Below are 19443 nucleotides of genomic sequence, written 5' to 3'. Positions count from 1 at the left end.
AGTTGCTACGGACTGGTGCCGCGCAGTCGATCCGCGAACTCGAAAGCTGCCGCGAAGCTGCGCGAGTCAACCTTTGACTGTGCTTTCGATGAACTTTCGTGTGCCACTCGGTGGTGAAAAGCCCGCGACGGTTCTCCACGGAGAATAATACGGATGAGCATCTTTATTTCCGTGAGTGATCAGTGGCATTATTACATTTGTTAGAAACATCGCACGTTTAATACGGGACGTCATTTTAAATTTCCGCTCATTAAACACGCTATTTTCGTATCTTGTATTTTTATCGTTTAAGATTTTCTCGTATATTATCGCAAGCGTTTAAGTACGAATGATTAAGTTTACAAAAGTGATTTTGCGGTGACGTTAGTCAATTTAAAGAGCGGGAAAAAATGTTAAAGGTAATTAAGAATTGGCCGTAAACACTAAAAAAGAAAATGTTTAATTTGAAGATATCAAAGTTTAGAATACCGAATATTTCTGTGGTTTTGTTCTGTGTTGTTTTTTTTTCAATACTTAAAAATGTTGTGTTGTAAGTCTAAACATCATTTAAAACTGAAACATTTTTAAAGTATTAAAAACGGAGAAATAAAACATTTTAATATCTTTAAATGTGAAACGCTTCGTTTCTGAGTGAATGCGTTTCAAAAGAGAAAAAAAATACTTTAAGGATTTTAAATTGTAGTAATTTACGGGATTTTAATTATTGTAATAATTACACGCAAGCGTTAATTAAAATCCACTATACTTTATAAGTATAGTTCGTCACAACCGTGACACGAATGAGTTAGATATTCTTAACGCAAAAGTCGTTTAATGAAGCGCAAACGCGATTCACTTGTGTCTTGACGCGAAACAAAATTACGAAATGCTTCTCGGATTCAGCATGTGAAACTCACCATATTTCTGATTACAAACACAACCTGGATACGGTCGGCACCGCGTTCGCGAGCGGATTAACGATAACTGTACGGTGCGTAAATGCACGCGCAAATAAAATTACGTGATTGCATCACGTAGAAATGTTGCATGCATTGATCATTCAGATATTGTTCAGACTTATTATCAACGTGATTTAACTGAGAGTAGCGTCACGAACACATTACTTCTTTTTTATTAAGTTCTATAACAGCATACGAATGTCTAAAACCAACAGATGTTCACCAGATTGTATCCTAAATTCTTTGATCGAATTGGAACAAATTTTTTCTTAACATGATATATGTATCGAAATCTTGTTTCCAATTAACGATTAAGCAAAAAGAGCCTTATGGCAAAGTAAGCTATAAAAAAGAAAATAAATAAGAGGGAAATCTTATTTTTGAATATAATTTAAAACCTTGATTTTTATAATAATAATCTTACAATTTTAATTTTATTTATAGATAAAATGACATAGCTATAATCGTAAGAATTCGAAAAATTTAAGGAAAAATGTGTTTTTTTATATGTTCGCGGAAATAACATTCTTGATTATAAAAAAATGTCAAAATTTTGTTTGACCGAATTAAATACAAAACAATTCTAGGCAGGCATAAAATATCTTATATAATTGTCTTATATAATTTTTTAAAGATATAATATGTGTATGTAATTTTACGTGAATTAGACAATTAGTTTGAAATATTACTATTGAAGGCCATATTCGAAATGTGCGCCTCCTCCGTGTCGGTTCACTGTGTTCGTAGATCATCACGTTAGTGGTCGGATTAATACGTGTCGTGTGGTGTATCTCATGGCCTTATCAGTCTCGACGAGATGATTTAGACCTCGACGGAAAGGATTAATATGTTTTCAGCAAATTGTCTCGAACCGCGACCATTATGCGAGTTTACTGATTGTACGTGACCCTTTATGACGTTTTATGCGTAATCACAAATTAGACAGTTTATCTACATCTACGATATAATTGAGTGCGAGATGCTTCATAGCGAGTACTTCATAGCATGGAAGTCTCCGTTTCATTCTTTCGACACAATAAAGGGAGAAAGTTTTATTATCTCGTAATTTTCTCACGTATCTAAAAAGTCGCTTTCTTTCTACCAGTTTTCCACATCATATCGCAAGCAATTTTCCGGCTGTATTTAGGCGAGAAAATATGTTGATAATGCACGCAGCCGGGTCCCATGTGCCAGGAGATCGATCGTGCGAACAGGTCGCTCGTAGATTTCTCTTCCCATGCGCCAACATTTAATGGAACAATGAATCGGCGCTTTCCTCGGTGAGGATATCGTTTCTTCTCAGTTTATTACTTTACCCCATAAATTCGTGGGAAATTGTGAGCATTCCAAACTCAAGTAATTGCTGTAACAGTTTTATAACGTTATCCGCTCGCTTTCCATCAGCGTACATCGTAACATGCTTGAAATTATTATCACTGTTGTGAACGAGTTTTCTGAATTAACGTTTGAAATTCTTGAAAATTAGGTCTGCAAAGGCGTGAAATTGCAACTACCGCAATCGGAAACGATTCATTTCAACCCTTAAATACAAATCATATATCTGCAATATGATTATTTCCGATGTTATCTCCCAGCAAGAATTTAATTGTCGATCTTTTAATATGTTATTTTTTTTAAACGTGAAATTTATATTACCATTAATTAATATTATTTTCAGCGTAAATAAGTTAATATAAAATTTGTAACATGTACTACTTTTTTTAGAAATGTATTTAAAAGCAACAATCGAAAATTAAAGAGATGGAAAAGTAGACGAAAAGAGTATATATATAGTATAGAGTATATAATAATTATGATAGAAAAAGATTGGAGCATTTGTAATTAGAGCAATTATTTCACAATGTAATTAATAATTTAATTAAAGTTTTTGTTTACTTCTGTAGTCAACAGATAATCAGAAATTAATAAAATATTGTAATTAGTATATTAGTAAATAAATAAATAAAGAAACAAAAATGTAAGAATTGATAAATATAATTTAGACTAAATCAATGGTGAATGACTGAGTGACATGAAAAGGAAAGAGTCATAAAAACTACTTTTATATAAATGTATATATTAATTAAAAAATTTAATTAAAAAGAATAAGAATAAATATAAAAATAATAACATTTATTTACTTACAAAGTCAGATATTAAAAAATTTATTTTACACATATATTTATATGTATACTAGTTTATCTCTCTCTCTCTCTCTCTCTTTCTCTCTCTCTAAATAATGATCGATAGCTACCAATTATTGTCAAAGATTCTGTCTATCGTGTGTATTTAGAGGAATATATTTTTGAGAAAGGATTGACGAAACATGCAAATACTCGAAGGACAACGAAAGAATTTCAATGACGGCTTTGTCGTTCGAAAAAAAGGACTTTCCTAATACCGTGTTTAAGAAACCGATCACGTATGCATGAGAAGGGTCGAGAGGGATTAACCGACTGGGTTTGTATTCGTACGCGGCTTTGTTCGATGTAGGATACGCATGCCTTGACATATCATTTTACGATTAGCGATTAATTTATCAAACATAATACTTTATCCTTATGTAATAGTGATTTTTATTCGTTGATTAGAGCAGGAAATTAAAGATTGTCGTAATAAGTAGAGATCACTCTGTTATAGTTCACTCTACTGCAGTATGAGAGCTCTCTTCAATGAGCTCGTTACGATTGATATTCTTCCCTTGATGCGATATAATTACAGCTTTTGCAGATTATGTTCTTGACGTGTAATTTTATTTAATTAAATTTATATATTTTGCGCAAAGTAACTAATAATTCAGCAAATTTCTAATATCTAATGCATATTTTATATGTTATTCTTAGTGAAAAATTTCTATAATATTTTGTAATATTTCTAAGTTTTTTTAAGGAAAATCATAAAATAAGAAATTTTAAAATACTTCAGATTTATCAGGAATTCTAAAAGAGAGTTTTTTCTGTACTTCTAAAAAATATTTAAATTTATGTACAAAAATTTAAGAAATATATTTAAAAAATATAGAATTATATACATAAATATTCTGAAAAAATTTTTAATACAAAAATTTTTATAGAAATTATGAATTTTAAGAAAATTTTTATTTGGGATGTATATTAAAAAAATTTGATGGTAGATATTATCAAATGTTTTGAATAAGATAATGCCAATTAAATATTTGGATGTAGCAAGAATTTTTCTAAATATTTAGGAAGTACTATCAAACATTACAATATGACCAATTATTTGATTAGTAATTTATTAATTAATACTTTCCAATATAATATTAATTAATTTAATATTTAATTGACATTGTTCACTTAATATTTGGCTATTACCAAACTATTTTTTAATATTGAATAAAAAGAGATTTTTTAATAGTTTATTACATATTTTTTAGAATTTTTATATAAAGAATTTAGAATTTTTCAAATTTTTGTATAATTTTATGTTTAAAGAAAATTTAAAAAATTTGTTTAAATACTTCTTGGATTTTCTATATAAATTGGATAACTATTATAATTTTTCTATCAATTTATAACAGAATATAAAGCTATTGAAAGAATGATCTAAACTAATCTAAAGGTTATAGTTGCTTAAATTCGTAAAAATTTATGACATTTCTGGCGGAAACAAAGGATTAATACGTGATACTACCAATTACACCGAAATTAGATATATTTTATGGTAAGAGAACAACCGTGAATTCCGTACACGTGTGCGATCACCGGAAGACTGATAACGAGACACGTGTATGAGCTTCTTTCCTTGGTTACATCATGTGGGAAGATGAGCGCGTAGGACGCGCCAGTGCGATCGTATGGCACATGAAATGGTGAAAGAGACAAACGGGCCTTGCAGGAGAGAGAACCGGGCCGTGTTAACTTTTGCATTTAGGCACCACACACATTTCACGCGACGGCGATGGCCGTCGGCGAGTGGGGACATCATAGATGATCGCAAATTGTCCGCAATTGGCAGGAAGTCGAGGCAGAGGGACCGTTTGTGCGCCCCTTCACACTCTCTCATGTACATTATTTTCGTGCAGCCTTCCATTTCGTCCGTGAAAATTGATCTCGGTGTTGATTAATGTCTTCATATGCGCCCGTACTTCTCAAAACATCTTTTTATCGTGTTTATATAATAAAATAATATCCTTAGAAATTTTAATTTTTTTTTTAATTGATCTTTTCTGTAGAGTGAGTTTCTTCTTTTTTTAAATGAAAAAATTTGAACGCTTTATGTTTTGAAACATCTTTAATAATATTAACATAAAATGTTATAACGATACAGCAACTTGATGGCACCTGAATATCGGAATTTTTATGATAATGTAACAACCACTTAGGATAAAAATAGGGTTACATCGAGGTATATAAATATATCTCATAACGCACGGGGAAAGGAGGGCGAGATTTTCTTTCTTCCGCACCTTTCAGAGTGCGCTATAAATGTTACCGTGTTCTTAACGCGTGATGCGTTCGAGGGATGAAAAAGACGTGACCGCAGCAAGGTGAAGTCCACGAGCGTCTTTCGCGAATTAGTTTTGCATCAGCTACCGACCGTTCTATTTTTTTCTTTCATCAGGTCCACGTCCCTTCCGTTCCACACTTCTGTTTGCATCTGTTCGTGCTTTTTTCCTCGCGAGTGTTTCTTATTCGACGGGCAACAACTATATTCTCGACAAGTGGCACGAATGTCACGACGGTTGGTGGAGTTCTGCGTGAGAGCGTGCGTAGGCACTTGATAAGGTGAATCAATATTATTCAATTCTGATAACGGCCTTCGTTGCGGCGAGTAGGGAGAGGAACGCATTAATCATGCAATGAGTTGATAACAGATTTTCCGTTAACTCGCGGATGCCGCCCGACACGTTGTACTCGCGTTCTTTCTTCTGCTGAAAAGTGTCATCGATTTCCGTTCAACGGATTGCTGCATTAAATATATTATATTAATATGCACGTAGTTTGTAAAAATAAATAATTTGCGTTAATTGCGCCGGTGTGCGAGTGTGTGTATGATCATTCTATTTGTATCGTTAAGAATCAAAACTGTTGAGACATTCAAATTATCATTGGTGTTAATTATACGTTTTATCAGGTAAAAATTTATTGAAATATTTATCTTTTTATTATTGACATTTTAACAAGTTTTAATACATAAAAAAGTATATTTTTTAAAAACAAAGACATTATTGATGGGAATTATTTTAAAATAATTGTAATAAGAGATCAAGAAGTTTAAAACCAGAGATTTAAAATATAAACATAAATATAATTTATTAATAACTAGCTATGCCCTGCCACGCGTTGCTGTGGCTCTCTATTCTTATGCTACGTTTTTTTTCAAATTTTCTTTGCTTTCGTTGTTTAACTTTCAAGAGCCTTGCTTTACTGTTGCTCTTTTTATTTTATTTTTGAATAAGCATTTATTTATCTTTAATAAATCTAATATTTATTTATTTACGTACTTCTAACTTTTTTGTCTAAAAGTTGCCATGGATTTAGAAATCCATTCAAAAGACTGTTTTAAATAAGTTCCGTTTTTTCAATAAAATAAAAGCCATCTTTATTTTTCTTATTACCTTAATTTAAACACAATAGAAACATTCTTCGCCTCTCCCGGTCTCTTCCGTCTCTCCCCGTCACTCTTGGTCTCTCCCCGTCTCGCCCGGTCTCTCCCCGTCTCTCCCGGTCTCTCCTCGTCTCTCCCGGTCTCTCCTCGTCTCTCCCGGGATAATAATGCTAATTATAATGTATCACGAGCAACCCGACGAAAACAATCGATAGAATGAAAGCGTCGTAACAACGTGAGAAAATAGATGATATTGTCCGCTGTAGCTGATGTGAAAAATAAAATAAGGATGATCTTTTATTCAACGTCTGTTTCGTGCATTGTCTGATCGATATTATTTGCATAGCTATCACGATGACGTAACGTAGAAAACTTACATGAACCGATCGCGTAATTTGAATTGCCGATGCGCTAAAATACGTTATAGATCTTACGATCTATAGATCTCTTTCATTCCTGTAGTTAACACGTTTTTTAAACGGTGTATTAGAAAATTGTTATGCCAATAAGAAAGTTACCTTGAAAAATAAATTAAATTTAAAATTGACATGAAAAAATATATACACTTGAGATAATTTTTGGACATTCTACTAACATTTATTGGGACATTCATCATAAATTATAATATGTGAATAATTTGATTTTATCATTGGTATTAAAAGGAAGCTCACGATACCGTGGGAAGTAACTAGAGGTTGTATGGTTATTATATGCTTGAATGAGAGTTTCTGGGAAAGCGGGGATTTTTATATACGAGACCTTTCGGCGAAAGTTACCTTCACCTTTGCACCTTAACGTTTTGCGGTGTGTGTATGTGAATATGTGTGCGTAAGAGACCTCGATCCGGATGCAAAAGGTTGAAGAAAAATAGCGGCACGATGGACTAACGAAAGGACTAACGGGAGAACGAGACTGGACGTCTCATTCAGCGGCCTTGAGAATATCTTCTTTTTCTTTACTCACTCGACTCAAGTATGGCCTACGTGAAAAGTGACGTTCGACGAGCAATATCTACTCGTAGGTGTCACTTCCACCGCTTCCCATCCCGATCTACGTGATCGTGATAGGTGAACGGCTTCGCCGCGGCTGTCCCGTTAGCGGACCTAGAAGTCCCAGGGAGGCGACCCGACCGGAGCCAATCGTGTCGAGCAGTTCTCAGATCTATCGGAGCGGCTGACGAGGATTGTCTGGTTGGATCGGCCGGCAGTCAGTCAGTCAGTCAGTCAGCTGGGACGATCCTATAGATCTTCCTCGTCAGTACGCTCGAGCGGGATCCTCGCTTGCGTAGGTCGATCTTCTTGTTCTCCTCCTCCTCCTCCTCCTTCTCCTCATCATTCTCCTTCTCTTCTCTCTCGCTCTCCTCACCTCTCGTGCCTCTGCTCTTCATTTCTCTCTCTCTCTCTCTCTCTCTAGTCGCAACTTCTTCCCCTTCTTTTCACATCCTGACTACCTCAGGTTGCTCCTCGAACGTGGATGTAGTATTTCCTGGTGATCCGTGATGCGCATCACAAGGCTCTCGCGCTGATGGGCACGGTGAGTTCCTTATCGGTGATACATAATTATCATGATAATATTTGTGATGAGGAAAGAAGAGCGTATGCTTTTCATACGACGGAAGACGAAAGTTGCTGATTGAGCCAATGTAATTAACACCGAGATAGTTCCGTAACCTTGAACGAGCACTGCTGTCTCACGTCAATTCGCGGTGTGGTGCTAATCTCAAGAGTTCTCTCATAGTCAAACGATATGCTCTATCCGTCTGTCTTTTTCCGAAGGGAAACGTTGTTATTTCTACGTTTCTAGGAAACGCTGCCAGTCCCTTCGGAGTAAGGATCTGATGAAGGATCGAATCATGGGCCGCACAGGATATACGTGCATCAGGCACGTTTTCTGCTCCCTCAACGTTTTAATTTGGGTAAGTATCAGGCGTTTTTTAAGATCATTTTCAATGCTGCATTTTGGTTCTATGGACCGCAATGTCATTTTTTTAAATAACACACCATAGATAATACTCATGTCCAAAATCGGGACGTGACACATTTTGTACACAGAAAAAATATTGGTATCAAATTGAAACTAATATATTTTATTTAACAATTTTATTTATAAGCAAGAAATTACATTCTTATATATATGAAACACAAATAATTTTACTTACATATAGTTTAATCTTTTTTTAAAGAATTTTAACATCTTAAATTCTTCATCTAATTTTTCAACATTAAAATTATTACAGTTTTATTTCAATATTATAATAGTTACTTAAAGGGTACATTTTTTATATTTGCATTTTGATAATAATAATATTATTTTGATAATAATAATATTAAAAATTTTAATCCTTAGTTTGGAGATATTGTTATCCAATATTTTTTTCTTTTAATAAAAATTACTATTGAATAATTTTTTGAATAACATAATATATTTTTTAAATAAAATTATATATATAAATTTTTTGATGTAAACATATTATATCTGTTTAATGCTATATAACTTTATTTTGAAGATAGGTATTTGAAAAGGTATTCAATTTTTATATTTAAGACCGTGTCTTAAGTAAAAAAAAACAACTTGAGATGTCATCAACCAATTACAAACCGTATTAACATCTTAAGACGGTTTTGAAATAAGATTAGACTCAAGATTAGACTATGAATACCGGCCTTATACAATGGCTTTATATTGCGATTTTGGACACACTGGACATCTTGATGTCAGATGCGTGTCGGGAATTAATCTATTTTATTTTATTTCTAGATCGATTTACCTTGCCAATTATTCAAGAGCGGTACTTGAGCTATATTTAAGCATCCCGTTCGTATTAGAAAGATAGTGCGAGAACGTTCCGACTTAAGCGAAACATTTCGCTGCGACGCGCAATTTGTAAACATGGCGCGTACACACGATGCAAGTGTACGCGGCACCAATTGGTCAGAAATGACAGAAATGAGACAATAGCCGACAGTAATAACGACCCACGCGGGGCCGGCGATTAAACCGACGACGCGCTTTTGTAATTCGCGCGCCGCATTCCGCCGTATCATTCACCATTCCCCCGCCTTTATTATTCCACTTGAAATTGTTCGTCCGCGGCGTCTGTATCATGATGAAAGCCTTAAATAGGGCATTGAACCGAGCTCTATGAGCTATGAACTTACAGTGCCCAAGTCGGCGATAAAGTGCGGTACCGGTTGCTTTGCGAAATTGGTACATGCGCGCCTGCAGCCCTCGGGTATTTAAACTATTGTTGAAACGCATCACCTGTCGTGTCACTTTATTACATTTCGCCAATCAAGGGTCATCATGCTAACTCAAGACCAGAAATAGTTTGAATGGTTTGTTACAGAAACTTCATAAAATTGAAAAGACAGACCAGATAAGACACACTGTTAAATAAATACTAAAAAAGAACAAAAATTTGACTTGCAATACAAGTTTAATATTTCTAACTAAAGAAATTTGATATAGCAAAAATTATTTTTGAGAATTGTTATAATTGCTTTCAAATAAAATTTCTTTGTATGAAGCAAAGGCAGGTAATAGAAAATACCCATTTTTCTCTAGGAGCAATAAAAATAAATAATTAAATTAACAAATGAATGAAAAAAAGTGCAGCATGCCTATAAGAGTCAATGTTGAATTTTAGTGCACAAATTCAATAGCTTTATTTAATTGAATAGTTGAAAGAGGCATTTTTAGAACGCCAAAATACAATAAAAAACGTTTTGGCTTAAGATTTGAATTCTCTGCAGTGCAAAATTTTTACAAAAATATTAGAATATATTAAATGTTGTTACATCGTTTAGAATGCAGATTTTGATTATAAATTTTTTGTAAAGTATCTTTAAGAATGCTGTGTTTAATTATGCAATAAATTTCCGTAGTCAATTAGTGAGTGAAATTAATCCAATGTGTCCGATATTACAAGATCTAGTATAAGATTCAATTTAACATTGAATGCAAATTTTAACTGTGAACTGTATTAAATATCTAAATGTAACATGTTTTGCAACAACTTTAGTGATCTGAACGTAGTGCTGTTTTCAAAAAAACCCTCATATTCTTATTATATGTCTTTATCTACCATGAAATCTGCTTAATTATAAATGTTGAATACCTGCGTAGCGAGCCGTAGCTTTACTGGTTCTTTTCCATAAGATAAATATTTATCTTGAATTATTAAAAATGTTAATGTCGCGATAGTAGATACTTTAATGACGATGTATAAATCGAGTATTTGACGGTCAACGACACTTATTGCAGATTATATAATGCTGTTGCAAAAACCACCGTCCCGTTTTCGCGCGTGCATCATTGACGATAATTAGAAAGTACGGACGCGCTCTTTTGTACAATTAACTATCGGGGTCGCGTAACAGTGCATTAATTTCCTAATCATACTGCGTCGCCATGCAAGTTGCAATTTCTAAATTACCGTTGCGGTTTTTTCGCCGACGATACGTTACGTGGCACGTGCAAGTGCACGAACGTCATCTTTTTATTTACAATCGAATTCGACAACTGGATTAAAGGGACGTGCGGCTATCGCGTATCGGATGTATTGAGATACGGAGGACTCAGATGAATTAACCGTAAGGTCAGCATTCACCTTGCTCACTCGGATGAGTGACTTCCCGTCACTTGCAGCACCCGGCGAGTTGACCACCGGCTTACCTAGAAAGTCTATACGCTCTCTTGCAACCGCGGAGAAGTCTCTCTCCCTCTCTCTCCCTCTCTCTCTCTTTCTCTATTTACGAATAAGTTAGCAGGTGAACGATAAACCGTTAAATGCATATGGGTGACCGCATTGACAACCGATACACTTTGCCGGTCAGTGCGAAATGGCGTTGCACGCGCGGTTCCGCCGTTGCATTAATTATTACCGTGAACGCGAAAAATTCCACCGCGTCATTTTGCCATCATTTCAATCCTTCACGAGTTTGTTCGTGCGTTTAACCGAGTTAAATAAGTTCGCGACGGCTGTCAACCGCAGCCATCGATCTTCCTTCCGCGTCAATGATTCGAAATAACGCCGCGATACTTTCTAATTCACGGCCCACTTTCCACCTTCCGATTTTGCTCTAACGCTGCACAATTGAGGTACCTTTGTGTTGCGACTTTTGTATTGTCGGAAACACAGCCGAATGAAAATAACGCGACATTGACCCAATGAACTCGTGTGATACGAGTGGTGTATGATAAGGATCTCCCGATGCTTTTAATTATAATATCCCAGATCTTGGAGTGTGAGGATTATTGTTATCAAGTCACGCCGCATTAACGCGCGATCTCGCGAGACACAGCTATCGCGTGAAATCGCTATTATTTCTTCACTTCACTGATTTTACTTTAGAGTTTAATGTATCATTCTTTCTTGTACTTTGCATGTTTCAATTTTAAGGATTGGCCGTACAATATCAGCTAAAAATTATTGAAATTTAAAAGTCGAAGACTTCTTAGGGTTATTTTTTTTCTAATTAATTTTATTGTATTATGAGGATTTATCATATAAACTAATAATAGCTAATTGATATCAATATAGATACATAATATTATAAGTTTATAATTTTAGAAGCGCTTGTAATTTCTTCGCATTTCATGAAAAATTATGTATAAAAAAAGTCGTTAAAAAATTTAAAAAATCTATGCAAATTAAAGCACGTTACATTTTTTTTCTTTTCCTCGTAAATTATGTTTAATTTCAAAGTTTAAGAAACACCTTATAAGAAATAAGTTTTTGTACAAGAAGTTTAATATTATTGCAAGAAATAATTGCGCGCATAAAAGTTTTTTAAAAATTTCTTTAATACGTAAAAAGTTCAGAAAAATAATTTGTGTAAATTCTTGTCCGATAATGTTTCATCAAGCTACAAGCGCTTCAAAGTAAAAAGATAAGTAATGGTTTTCAATTTTATGTAATTTAAGAACAAAATATTATAGAGTTGAAACTAAAAGACTTATAAGATTTAAAGCTCTGTATCTTTTCTTTTTAAAATGCAGTTTTGAAAACTTCTCTACGATCTTTTTTCATTGAGATACATATTATATTTAATTTTTCGTGAGGTGCGAGAAAGTTGCAAGCGCTTCCAATTAGGAATCTTAGGAATAATAGTCAATATTACGATATATTTTAGGATTTAATTTTGATTTCAATGGATCCGATTTTAATATTTGCATCGTAAGTCAAAGATTTTGTGACGGGCAACGCAACTGACGCGCGTAATTTGTTTTACAGTTATGCGCTTGCGGAATTTTGGGTGCGGGCCTTTGGCTGCGACTGGCTTACTCCGGATACGCGACTTTGGTGCCGCAGTACAGCTTCGTGTCGGCGGACTCGCTGCTGCTCGCCGCGGGATGCGTCACATTTGTCATCGCCTTCTTCGGATGCTGCGGCGCATGGTTCCAGTCGAGATGCATGCTGATCACGGTTGGTACAACGTGATCCATTGTAAAACACGTTTTGCCGTGCAAAAAGCGCGCGCGATGCGGTGTACTATGGACTTTTTGTAACACGCGCACTTAGTACGCTACGCACGCAGCGCACGGATCGACTGTGTATAACTCCGACTATCTTGAATATTTTCAGTTGTCAGTAGATCGTGATTGGAATTTTTTGTCGTCTCTGCTGAATAATTTGTCCTGGAGCAGTTTACGTGCAGACCCACACTATACATTTTTTGAAAATTATCTTTCTTCTTCGCTTGTTTTGCTGTTTTATTTTTAACTGGCAGCTCTGTTTGCTGAGCGAAATAAAATATTCTCTTCTCATTATAACTTGTATTTTACGCTTGAAATTCGTGGTCGCGTAACATGTAACGGATCGATAAATTTGTTCGCATAGTGTATAAAACCTTGCGTGCACGGTACAGTAATTACGTAGAACGTGAAGTATTTTTTCCCGTATTCTCTTTTAACACTTGTTTTTCCCCGTAGGGAAAAAAAGAGATCAGCGTTAGAACAATTATGGAAAGCTCTTTGAAAATCTTGAACACGTATAAAGATTCTTCCCTGTATAATTAACAAGAGAAAATTCATTATGTTCCGTAATTTTTAGTATTTTAGTCTGGTAATACTCATGTTTCTCGCCGAGTTCATGCTGGGCACCTTGGCGTTCGTGTTCAGAGAACATCTCGCGAGGAGTCTGAAGGAAGAACTATTGTACGGCATTGAGAAGCATTATAATGTCACGAGAGAACCGGGGACACTTTCTGCCATGTGGGACCATATACATACGGAGGTTTGTTTAATTAAAATATTCATAAAGCACACGCAATCTGTTACAGAGATTTATGCATTTTATTAATTTATTTCAAACAAGCTATTTTTTCAAAGAAATTTTTTTATATAATTTAGCTAAAAGATTAATCGCGTTACAATTTTACAAAATATTAAAGTTAAGTGAATGATTAATGTTTCAATTATATTAGCTATAAAAAGTTGAATTTTAAACATAGCAGGTTTCTTAAATTTATTTTTTTTTTTTTAAATCAACGACAAACAGTTTTGATTTTAAATGAGCAAATTTTGACTATAAAACAATTTCAAAGAACAAAACAACATAATAATTTGATTTATAATAGCTAATACAGCGTAAATGATCATATTTTGCTGGTGTTTTTTAAACAAATAACTTGAAATGAATAAGTGAATTCAAATAAACGTTTGCACGAAAATTTTTAGAGTTTCATTTTAATTTTATTATATTATATATATGTAAAAAATTTGATTGAGTTTGTGTGATACTTTTTCATCAAATTTGTAAATAAATATTACAGAACGCAATTTTATAAAATCAAAAGCAAACAAAAAATTATAACTTTTAAACTAAAATAAGAGAGAACTATGCTGAAATTTTATACAAATACTCGTAATAATAAAACAATTTATAAAATTTTGGATATTGCTTTAAAATGTTACACATAAAATAGTCTTTAGTTAAATGAATGCTTAGAGATGTTTTGATTATACAATATTAACTAAAAATTATTGATAATAAAAAATTACAGGCTTCATAGATTTATTTTTTCCTGACAAAAGAAATTTTGAGGTTTTCAAATTTGTACAAGTCCATTTTTCTTAAACACAGTATTTGATAAATTAAAAACCCGCCACAATTGGAGAGGGCATTTTCTGGTGTTAGAGTTGTAATGTAAGAAAAATATGACTAATGTTAGACAAATATGAGTAACATTCTAGGATTTTAATATAATAATGTTTTTAGTTTCATTGCTGCGGTGTACGTGACTACACGGATTGGTTCCAAATCGAGGCGTGGCCCGAGGAGGATCGGGTGCCGGATTCCTGCTGCATGCAGCGGGAACGATATTGTGGTCGCCTCGACTCGGAGGGCCGCAACAAGGAACTCTGGTACAAGGAAGGATGTGCAACTGCCATTCAAATGTGGCTGGTAACCAGGCTCCACGTGGTGGGCACGGTTGGTCTCGTCGTCGCCTTTCTGCAGCTGTTCGGCCAAGTGGCCAGCATGATTCTCTTCTGCACAGTCAGGCACAAGAGGTCCTCTCACACGTATAAAAGTTACGACACTACCAATACCTAGAATTTCCGATCGATCTTAGACGAGACCACTGTCTAAGATCGATAGTTTCTCTACGTGAGAGCTTCCGACTTCTGTTGCACACAGCAAGAACAAATCTTTACGGGATTGTTGGTATTTTCTTGAGGACTTTCAAGAAGAATTTTATTGAAATTTCGCGCGATTTCAATTTGCATCGAATTCACAGACAGTGTAGGAATATGAGCATAACGAGCGAAACAAAATTTTATTATGTCAGATAAGAAAAAGAAACGTAACGATTACGTTGTCGATTATTAAGGCTTACTCTATACATACAAGACAATTAAGTAAAGATACGTTGATGTATAGTTGACCAAAATGTTCCCGCTATGTACCAAAAAATATGATAGGTATTTAATTGATGGACCTCCTTCTTAAAGTGGCTCTTGATAATGTTCTTGTAATCTCCAGTGATTAATATTGCAATTTTCTAATGATAGTCCAATCTTGTTAGCTAATAATTATTTATATTTCTACCTTTCTTAAAAAAGAATATCAGAAATGTAACTTGTTGATCATTTTAATGTTCGTAGACAGATATTTACAGATCATGTACGGTAAAATCTGGCAACAGAAAAGTTAATTTGAATATGAGAACAAATTGTAATAACTAGAATGAAGATTACGATCGATTGTTGTAATTTGTAATTTTCTAGTGGAACAGGATTTTTATTCCTACTTTCATAATGAGATGAATTGTGAGATGAATTCTAATTCTTGCATGCACGATATTCATTTATGAGAATTTAACCATGCACCATTTTACAATAATTGTAAAAAAAACTCTGTTTTACAGTAATTGTATGTTATATTGATTTTCAATGTCAATAACAATCGGCAGCAGTTAGATAGATAGCGTGCATGATTATGTGATTTAGTTCCGAGTACTCAATAGAGATTGTAGGTCGAATTATCTTCAATAACATAAGCATGAATAGTTTGTTAAGATTTTTGTATTCCATATATATATCTTTATAGATGAATATATAAATTTAGTAAATTAACAATCATTATTCTTATATGTTATTTGATATCGACAACAATCGATTAACAATAAGTTAAAGCAATGTTAAAGACTGTACAATGCAGAATCGAGATAGTAAGATGATAGTGATGTATTATGTGAATTAAACAAATTTTATTATTAATAATAAAGGATATATTTATATGCGAAAAAGCAGATTTTTGTATTTGGTTTTACTCTCTACTTTTTTATTTAAGAATAAATGAATTTTTTTGTTATAGATAAATTAAATAATTATTAGTAAAAAATGTTACGACCAGGTAAGAAAAATTTAAACATATTTGTAAATTACTTACTAAAAGGTTGGAAGATATGTTTTTTTATCAATTTTAAACTAAATAAAATAGGAATTAAAAATATCTCATCAATGACTTTATCATCCTCATCATCATCTGTATCACTGTCACAATCTGCACATAAATAGACATAAAATTATAATTTATTTATATATTAATATCTAAAATCAAAAACAGAATTAAATTTTGACATCGAAGAAATACATTTGTGTAAAAAACAAAATAAGATAATTTTATTTTATTAACTCTTGCAAGGCCAATTGGGGAACCTAGGGTTCCCCATAAAACTTTAGATTTTAAGTAGATAGTAATATTGACCTCAATATTGACAGCTGTCAACTTTTAAATCTAAATTCTGACATAAATTCGTAATCAGCGACTCAAAAACTAAAGAGACATCGAACTTCAGCTCAATTTATGTGATAGATTTCAATATATTTATGGAGGAATCTAAGTCCCCTCGTTGGCCTTCCACGTAAGAAAAATGAGGCTGGTCTTGCAAGGTTTAAAGTAATATTACACTTACCAGTTGCATCATAACGCCTAGGGCAAAGTTGCTCATTGTATTTATTGCTTTCCTAAACTTCGCTAAAGTATTATTAATGGCCATTAATGATGTTTTATAAAACTTAGACGTCATCTTTAACGGTTGAAAAGTACTAACACAAATAATTTCTCTACATTCATCTTCGCCTGTAGTAACGCCTGTTGTCGTATTTTCATTGTTAACTTTAGTTGTAGAGATGGATGAAGGTTGTACTGTGGTCTGTCAAAGAATAGATATGTATTGATAAGAACATGTAAAAAGTAAAAACATACTATATTTACGCAGAGTACTTGAATATAGAATTAAGAAGTGATATGCAAAATAACTTGAGCTAATCGATGTTGTCAATATTTAAACGTAAACCACAAAATACTTTGATGTATAGTAAAAAAAAAACATTTTTATTTTATAATAGCAAATTTATTTTGTATAATAAACATTTTTAAATATAAAAACATCATAATATTTAAACTAGATTTTTGGAATTTCAAAATAATTAATATAGAGTTCCTTTGTCAACAATTTAATCTTTCCGGGATCGGAAGCCTAATATTAAGCGTATAATTAAATTTACCTATTTAACTAAAATTACTTCTATCTAAATTATAGTATGTGCATTTATTTCGAAATAAATTGACATATACTTTGCATAATGACATTTTACTGCCTTATAGCTCACAAAGTTCGACACAATTATATCTTTATATACATTTTTTAACACATTTTTATTGCAAATGGTGTTAAACAATCATTTTATCAATAAACAATAATATAAAGTTCAAATATAGCAAAAAAATAATTATTTATTTTTTTCCGAACCGAAAGCGTAATATTTGACGCTGGAGTAATGTCATCTTTTTCGTAGTTTAACTCACTGGCAAGGATAAAAATGTTTTAGCACTGAAAACTAAAAGTTATTCGAAAAAAGGGCCGGTCCTCTAAAGGTTAAAAAGTTTTAAAGTGGTAAGCAGTAAAAGCTTACAGTCATTCACTCTGTTAATGAAAAGAGTTGCTTCTGCACTTTAAATTGTTACTAATTGTTATAGATAATTTGAGTACTTTAAAAGAATTTATTACGATGTAGATTATACGTACCACATCCCTTTTATTTCGAGCACTTCGCGCTAAGATAGTGCTCGCGAAAAATAAAATCAACAGCAATTGCACACGCATTTAGAATCACAATCGAACAACAATTTTTCGAAAAAAAGATTTTAGGTTTTTTAGACTCAAACACACTCTTATGACATAACCAAAATATTTGGCCGAAGTAACGAAATAGCAAACTCGCGGAGGTTAACGCTGCCGCAATTTCTTTTATAGTCGAGCATTGCTTATTTTTTCTACATGCCTGACGATGGAAACTAATTATTCTCGTATGTTCGCAATTTGAATATCATCAGTATGTTTTCAAGTGGCTAACATGCACAATTTTGTGTATGACCTCGGTATGCGCTTAAATTTTAGCATATCGGTGAGTCAATGGTAATATCGATAAATAGTGTTATCAGAACTGTTATGCGTAAACTATTTTAACTATGATGACATGTCAATGACTAACATTTAAATGAAACTATCGAACACACACAAACACACACACACACACAACATGGTATAAGTCAAGCAATTTCAATTATCTAATGATATTTACAATTTGCATATTTTATACTTATTTAATTAATTAATCTTTTGTTTTACTAGAACATTACAGGCGCGCGCTATTTGACTTTTCACTTTAAAAATAATAATAATTGCAATTTGATCTTCTCTATCTTTCGTTTACATAAATCAAACGTCTTCGGCAATTTTGAATAAAAAATGTAAAGTTTAATTATACATATACATACATACATACATACATACATACATACCTACATACCTACCTAGATACATACAGACCAACATACATACCTACTTGCATACTTACTGCTACCTAGCTACCCAGCTACATATTTATCTAGTTACGCTCGCTCGTTGGCTCACTCCTCGCTCACTACTCGCTCACTCCTCGCTCACTCCCGGCTCACTCCTCGCTCACTCCCCGCTCACTCCCGGCTCACTCCCGGCTCACTCCCGGCTCACTCCTGGCTTACTCCTGGCTCACTCCCGGCTCACTCCTCGCTCACTCCTCGCTCACTCCTCGCTCACTCCTCGCTCTTTCCTCGCTCAGTCACTCGCTCACTCTTTGCTCATCTACTCGCTCACTCCTTGCTCACTCTTAGCTCACTCCTCGCTCACTCCCGGCTTACTCCCGGCTAACTCCCGGCTCACTCCCGGCTCACTCCCGGCTCACTCCCGGCTCACTCCCGGCTCACTCCCGGCTTACTCCCGGCTAACTCCCGGCTCACTCCCGGCTCACTCCCGGCTTACTCCCGGCTCACTCCCGGCTCACTCCCGGCTCACTCCCGGCTCACTCCTGGCTTACTCCTGGCTCACTCCCGGCTCACTCCTCGCTCACTCCTCGCTCACTCCTCGCTCACTCCTCGCTCTTT

The 19443-nt window shown here is 34.0% G+C and overlaps 2 protein-coding genes across 5 annotated transcripts; one reads left to right on the top strand and one right to left on the bottom strand.

Annotated features, from left to right (window-relative positions):
• Nucleotides 1–13: 13 nt before the first annotated feature.
• Nucleotides 14–16261, top strand: LOC105831099 (tetraspanin-9). 4 transcript variants are annotated; one of them, XM_012670987.3, is made up of 5 exons: nt 14–171; nt 8313–8424; nt 12745–12936; nt 13564–13746; nt 14731–16261. In XM_012670987.3, exons 2-5 carry the CDS (start codon nt 8347–8349, stop codon nt 15064–15066), a joined length of 789 nt encoding a protein of 262 aa, XP_012526441.1. In that variant the 5' UTR covers nt 14–171; nt 8313–8346; the 3' UTR covers nt 15067–16261. The 4 variants fall into 4 exon arrangements, with proteins under 4 accessions (XP_012526441.1, XP_028049833.1, XP_012526443.1 ...); XM_012670989.3 differs by lacking the exon at nt 14–171 and adding an exon at nt 183–398; XM_012670988.3 differs by lacking the exon at nt 14–171 and adding an exon at nt 7744–8042.
• Nucleotides 15310–18679, bottom strand: LOC105831100. Its single transcript, XM_012670990.3, has 3 exons — nt 18047–18679; nt 16931–17170; nt 15310–16518 (listed from the first exon to the last, which is right to left on the bottom strand). Exons 1-3 carry the CDS (start codon nt 18122–18124, stop codon nt 16459–16461), a joined length of 378 nt encoding a protein of 125 aa, XP_012526444.1. The 5' UTR covers nt 18125–18679; the 3' UTR covers nt 15310–16458.
• Between the last annotated feature and the right edge of the window lie 764 nt (nt 18680–19443).

Source organism: Monomorium pharaonis, chromosome 10 (assembly GCF_013373865.1).
Source record: "Monomorium pharaonis isolate MP-MQ-018 chromosome 10, ASM1337386v2, whole genome shotgun sequence".
Taxonomy (NCBI): domain Eukaryota; kingdom Metazoa; phylum Arthropoda; class Insecta; order Hymenoptera; family Formicidae; genus Monomorium; species Monomorium pharaonis.
This window is presented reverse-complemented; position numbering and strand designations above follow the sequence as displayed.